Source organism: Lactuca serriola, chromosome 7, assembly GCF_051521515.1.
Source record: "Lactuca serriola cultivar US96UC23 chromosome 7, Lser_US96UC23_V15, whole genome shotgun sequence".
In the NCBI taxonomy this organism is placed as follows: domain Eukaryota; kingdom Viridiplantae; phylum Streptophyta; class Magnoliopsida; order Asterales; family Asteraceae; genus Lactuca; species Lactuca serriola.
Window position 1 is genome coordinate 175,472,430 of NC_136414.1, and position 6,739 is coordinate 175,479,168.

Sequence of the window (6,739 nt, forward strand, 5' to 3'; positions counted from 1 at the left end):
ATCGAAACCATCACCTATTACAACATATCGACCCATAACATGTTACGGTACATCGGACCTAGGCAACGACCAACTATAACCAGTTGAGAGCCTGGTTTGTGCACCTCCAACCGTTCTATTATCAGGTTGGACTTCATAATGTTAATGTTATAACTATTGTACTCAGTAGACCCTCCATAACCGGTCTCTAGCCCATTTTAACCGGTTTATTTAAACCATGGGATGAAATTCTTTAGGTTAGTTTGTTGACATTTATTTATGACTTGATTTACTTTTAAGGAAAATTAATAACATATGAGTTTTTTGGGATTGCTTATTTGAAGTGCTTATTGATTTATTGCGGTTTGGTACATGTAGGTAATAAGCAAGTTTAGTCTTTTGATTTTGTCACATAAGCAAAATTTATCAAACAATACAAAATAACTTATCAACTTATTACATTTTGGAACCAAATAAGCAATCCAATTTTCTTTTAAACTCTGTTTTGACACAAGATAAATTAATAATCATTTCTAAAAAAAAGTCGTTTTAATAAGTAAATCCCAAACACCTTTTAATTTACTTTTTAAGTAAAATTAATAATACATAATTTTTGAGCGGTCTTATAGTATTTAATTGTTTATATTCTATAAGTATCTTATTGCCCATTCTAGACGTTTGTTGGAGCCCCCACTGTATTTGTCTCCATTATTGTACATTGTATACGTCATAATTTAAAAACTTCCAAGTAAAGTTGATATTTTCCAATATTCTTGTCATTATACCACTTCAAACAAAAATTTCCAACGATGTCGTCAAACAAATAGGTAAAGACATACAACATTGTTGTCATTATTTGAAATTTTCCACGATCAAAAGTCGAGTCTTTGTGGGTGTTCAAAATTCCAATAGAATGGGGATATGTAACCTGCATGATAGGTTATCTATGATAATAATATCAGTGTAAAATATTTGTGGTTCGAAAAAAATTATAATGACAGCTATGCAGAATACTGGACCACAAAATACGGGTGATTTTCTAGGATTTGATTTGAATAAAATCTCGTAATACAAATGATTTTGGACATTATTATAATCATACATGCCATAATTTTTTCAAAGATGTTTAGTAAAACAACAACCAACTATACAATCTACAATCGTATGCAGGTTGATGAGGTCAGAAGTTTAGAAGTTTGTGTCTGAGTAAACATTAATCATCCGTCTTTAAGGTGTCAAAGGTTTCGTTGTTGTATTTGATTCTTCATCTCATAACAAAAATATAAACTGTTTGAGTGGAAATATGATTTAAGATTTATTTAATATGTTAATTAACATGTGCAAATTAATACAAGAGCTCTTCAGTTTTGCTAGAACAGCTTTGGAATTATCTTATATATCACCAAATAGCATATGACGGTAGTGATATAAGGAGTTGTTGGAAAGGATCCCTCAACAAAATAGTTTAAGGGTTCAACTCTAGATTTAGAAGTAGATTAGGAGTGTGAATTAGTCGTACAAAAAAAATATGCGCTATACATACATGGAATTAAATTGTAATGCTAAAAACAAGAAAATGATAAACATGAGGATTATCTATACCAATTTTTCAAAACTTGGACTAAACAAGTGTCAACCATAATGACCCAAACTGTAATTTACTATAAAATTTACATTCAGAACATTTTTCACAAAGATACTTGTTTTTTTATTTAGCACAAATTTAGACAGAAGAAAAAACGATCATTTACCATCATTTAGATATTTTATTTAGTTAAAGAAAAGAAATAAATTCATTATAGCTAGAACACAACATCCAAACAAAATCGTTTATCTGGATAACACTTCATAGAAATACAAAAAAGATCGAACCCTGAGCTTCTACTTTCCACTTTCCACATATCAAGTTTCTAATTTTTTTGATGCAGTCATCAAATGACAGAAGGCTATGAAAATCAAAACAGAAGACCAACTAAAGGTAAAAGTATATATACAAAATTTTCTAAATCCATAACAAGAATAACTAGTTGTTTTTAACATTCCAACTTGTATTACTTTCAGAAAAAGACAATAGTAATTCAGGTCATTTAATTAATTAAATTTTTTATTATTAATACCCAAATAAACGAAGTTTTTTTATTTTTTTTTCTTGTATTTAGTCCATATATTTCTCTTCTGGTGGTATTTTTTTCTTTGACTCTGTTAGTTGACTTCCAGATACATTTTATTGGTTCCCCTTTGCTCACAGCCATATATGTGACATCTTATCTAGTTATGGTGGAAGGTTAAACTTAACTTGGAGATGGTCTATATAATGATCATGGAACATTGAGCATTACACATCCACAAACAACTTAAGTACTATTAAACATTTCTTTCATGGCTTCATACATGAATCACTTCAGCTTGTTGCAAGCCATCTCCCTTTTATACTTTTTTTTCACACTCACCTGCATTGGATCATCCCTAAGCCATGATCAGGAATGCTCAGCCTTGTTTCAGTTTAAGCAAAGCATGATTTTTCAGTTTAAGCAAAGCATGATTTATCCAGATGATGAACCGTTTTGTGGTGCTAGTTGGTTTCAAACATTCCACTCCTGGAAGCCCACCAGTAATGCATCAAATGCTGGTTTTGATTGTTGTTCATGGTATGGGGTGGAGTGCAGCAATGACCATGAGTATGGTCATGTGATCGGCCTTGACTTAGACGGATGCTCTCTTTGTGGGCATATCAATTCTACCAGCACCCTCTTCAGCCTTGTTCATCTTCAAAGCCTCAACCTTGCCTTCAACTACTTTTATGAATCTCAAATCCCATCTGAGATTTCTCATTTAAAGCAGTTAAGAAGCCTCAATCTCTCTTATTCTGGGTTTAGTGGCCATGTCCCAAATGAGATCTCACAGTTGATGCACTTGTCGTCTTTAGATCTGTCATTGAATCCACTAAAGCTTCAAAATCCTTCTGGCCTCAAAAACCTAGTGCAAAACTTAACAGGACTCGAAGAACTCCATCTCTCATGGGTTGACATTAGTTCTTCTGTACCTCATTTCTTGGCCAACTTTTCTTCTTTGAGGTCAATCACGCTAGAAAACTGTTTGCTTCAAGATGAATTCCCTGCAGCCATTTTTCAGCTACCGAAGTTGAAAATTCTTGATTTGGCATTAAATACAAACCTCACAGGCACCTTTCGTGAGTTTCGTAACAGCAGCTTACTTGAACTTGTGCATCTACATTTAACAAGTTTTTCCGGGATTTTACCAGAATCCATAAGCAATCTAAACCATTTGACATTCTTGAGCGTTTCGAATTGCTCTTTCACAGGGCACATTCCAGGTTCACTCTCTAACATGACACAACTCACTAAACTATCTCTTGGTGGGAATAAGTTCACAGGATTTGTTCCTTCCTTGGTAAGTCTTTCGAAACTCATCATTTTAGATCTCAGTGATAACAGATTTGAAAAGGGGGTCTTGCCCAACTGGCTTGGCATGCTGGCTGAACTTGAAGAGCTGCATGTATACGATACTAACATAAACAGTAAAATACCAGCCTTTCTTGCAAACCTAACAAAACTTAGTGTTGTTGCGATGGGAATAAATTCTTTTACGGGTCATATACCATCCTGGCTTTTCAACCTCACCCAACTATCATTTATAGACCTTCAACGAAATCAACTGCAAGGACCAATTTCAAGTTCATTTTCCAACTTTAAAAGTCTTAAAGTTTTTCAATTTAGCTTCAATAATTTCAGTGGGAGTGTAGACGTAGACATGTTCTTAGGACTCAACAAACTCGAAATGCTCGACTTAGGTCATAACATGATATCATTAGTGGCCACCAACAATTACACCAATAGCACCTTACCGGAACTTAAAATCTTAGCACTGTCGACATGTAACTTGAAGGAATTCCCTGCCTTTTTGCGTTTCCAAAATAAATTGGAACTCTTATTTCTCGATCGAAACAAGATTGATGGCATGGTACCAGTGTGGATCTGGAACAACAGCAAAGAAACATTACATGCGGTTGACCTTTCATACAACTCCATCACAGGCTTTCATCAGTATCCTCAATTTCTACCATGGAGCCGTTTACAAGTATTTTTGATCAAGAATAATCAGTTACAAGGGAAGTTACCAATTCCACCACAAACCACAGTTGTTTATGTAGCCTCAGATAACAATCTGACTGGAGAAATACCACCATTGATATGTGAAGTGAAATCTCTGCGCTTATTACGTTTGTCTTCTAACAACATGAGTGGAACTCTTCCTCCATGTTTGGGTAACCTATTCAATTCATTGTTGGTTTTGGATCTGAGCAGAAATAACTTTCATGGCATAATGATGAATGTGTTTATGTATGGAAGCCAGTTGAAATATATTGATTTTAACAAAAATCAGTTTACGGGTGAGCTACCAAGATCATTGACAAATTGTACGAATTTAGAGTTTCTCAATCTTGGAGATAACTCGTTCCATGACATCTTTCCTTCTTGGTTGGGAAATCTTCCCAACCTGCAAGTTCTCTCGTTGCGGGCTAACAAATTTTATGGGCCGATTCAATCTTCGACAATTGTTTCCTCACAGTTCCCTAAGTTGCGGATCATAGACCTCTCTAACAATGATTTTAGTGGTCAACTGCATCAAAACTACTTCCAAACTTGGAAAGCCATGAAATCAGTTTATGCTAGCAAATCATCTGTTATGGAATCAGATATGACCATTATACCGTTCGGTACAAAAGATACATTCATAAGGGCTTTATACAGTTACAGTATGACAATAATACACAAAGGTGTTAGAACAAAGTACGAAAAGATTCTAACCATATTCACGGCTATTGATCTCTCTTGTAACCATTTTGAAGGAGAAATCCCACCATCACTCCAAGATCTTCGAGGCATTGAATCCCTCAATCTTTCCAACAATCAGTTTACTGGACGTGTCATGCCATCTTTCGGGTACCTAAAGAAACTTGAATCTTTGGATCTTTCCCAAAACCACCTATCCGGAGAAATTCCCCAACAGTTGGTGCAACTCAACTTCCTTTCCATTTTCAACGTGTCATTCAACCATCTTGAAGGGCAAATACCACAAGGTCAACAATTTGAGACATTCGAGAACGACTCCTACATGGGGAATCCACAATTGTGTGGAAAACCTTTATACAACGAATGCCAAGGTTCAATGCCATCAAGGCTTCCACCGGCAAGCAATATGTCCGAGGCCGAGTCTCTCCTCCCAAATGAAACAATCGATTGGATCTTTGTATTCTGTGGAGTTGCAAGTGGATTGGTTGTTGGGGTTGTTATTGGAAACTTTCTATATGAAAGGTATAGTGATCGGTTCACAAAGAGGAAGAACAGATGGGTGAGGCCACTTCGTCACACAAGGAGAAACCAAGGTATAATAATTCATTAGATGTGCATCTCTTATTTGATTTTTTATTGTGTTAAAAATCATTGAGAAAAATATCTCTTTACAAATCTATTTTTTTTAGATATTTGTTTACTTTAAAGCAGCCTTTAGAAGATATTTGTGATATTATCTTAGATATATAGACACACACACGTTTCTCAAATTTGTCTAATTAAAAATTTCTTTCATTTTTCTATCATTATTCAAAAGCTTTATCCTCGAACCATACATACATTTTAGCAAAGAAAATATTATTAACATATTTTAACATTAACATACTAAAACAATATTTCGTATTTTAAGTTGGATTTGTTATGTGACGTTGGTCGCTGTTTTCAGCATGTTATTTGTTAATGGTATGTTTAACATGATGTCTGTGAAAGACATTTTTGTTTCGGGATTATTATAATATAGTACATGTTTGAAGTATTTTGTAGTAATCGATATTATAACCATGTTTTCTGAAACGCAAGTTTTATGACTGTGGGCGCTGTATTTTGTATAGATAAAAAGCCATGAACTTAGCTGCGTAAAACATACATTATCATATATCTCAGGAGGTATCATATCTTCACATTCAAAGGGCAAGGAGAAGATGTAGAAGAGCTTCAAGGGATTTTAGTCTGTTAAACCATTATGCGTGTGTGTGTTTTAAGTGTAAGACTGTGTTGGTTTGAACTGGATTTCTTTGAGTTAGACTTTAATTGATATATCATTTAGTAAGAGTCCATTGTTTCAGTTTATCGTTTATGGTGGCATGATCATGGACTCTCACGTACGCTATTGGTTCGTACTGGGTGATAGTATGAGATTCATGTGTTTTGTTATAATAAACATAATATAAATATTTTTTAACAATTAGTTTATGTTAAAAAGAAAAATATACAAAAAACTGAACAATTTATAACCAAAACTTAATTATATTTACCATAATATCATTATATGCACCATACCACAAACTTTAACATTTACACAGATGCTAATTCATCCAAATAGAATCAAGTATGACATTTAGCAGTAAAGTTGTATCAATTCTTCATTACTAGGTCAAACTCACAAATTTCTACGTCAAGCTTATCAGCCATCAGCTCAAGCAACTAGAGATGATATACCAACTAAAACTGCATCAATTAACATTTATTTTCAAGGATTTCATCTGAATAAACACACACAAGGTACACATACCTTTTAAAGTTCTAGATGGGAATTCTGTGTGTTTCATCCATTTTCTTTCATGGTTTTGAAAAAATTCATCAGCCTTAACTCCTACAAAAGAGCTTAACTCGTTTCACAAACATCAATTTCTACATCAAATCAACAATTACCAAAATCTGACAAA

General features: G+C 34.0%; 1 protein-coding gene across 2 annotated transcripts; it reads left to right on the forward strand.

Annotated features, from left to right (window-relative positions):
- The first annotated feature begins 2,300 nt into the window (after nt 1-2,300).
- On the forward strand, nt 2,301-6,125 carry LOC145061244 (receptor-like protein 7). 2 transcript variants are annotated; one of them, XM_079008676.1, is made up of 2 exons: nt 2,301-5,386; nt 5,906-6,125. In XM_079008676.1, exons 1-2 carry the CDS (start codon nt 2,359-2,361, stop codon nt 5,917-5,919), a joined length of 3,042 nt encoding a protein of 1,013 aa, XP_078864802.1. In that variant the 5' UTR covers nt 2,301-2,358; the 3' UTR covers nt 5,920-6,125. The 2 variants fall into 2 exon arrangements, with proteins under 2 accessions (XP_078864802.1, XP_078864801.1); XM_079008675.1 differs by having other exon boundaries at nt 5,958-6,125.
- The last annotated feature ends 614 nt before the right edge of the window (nt 6,126-6,739 follow it).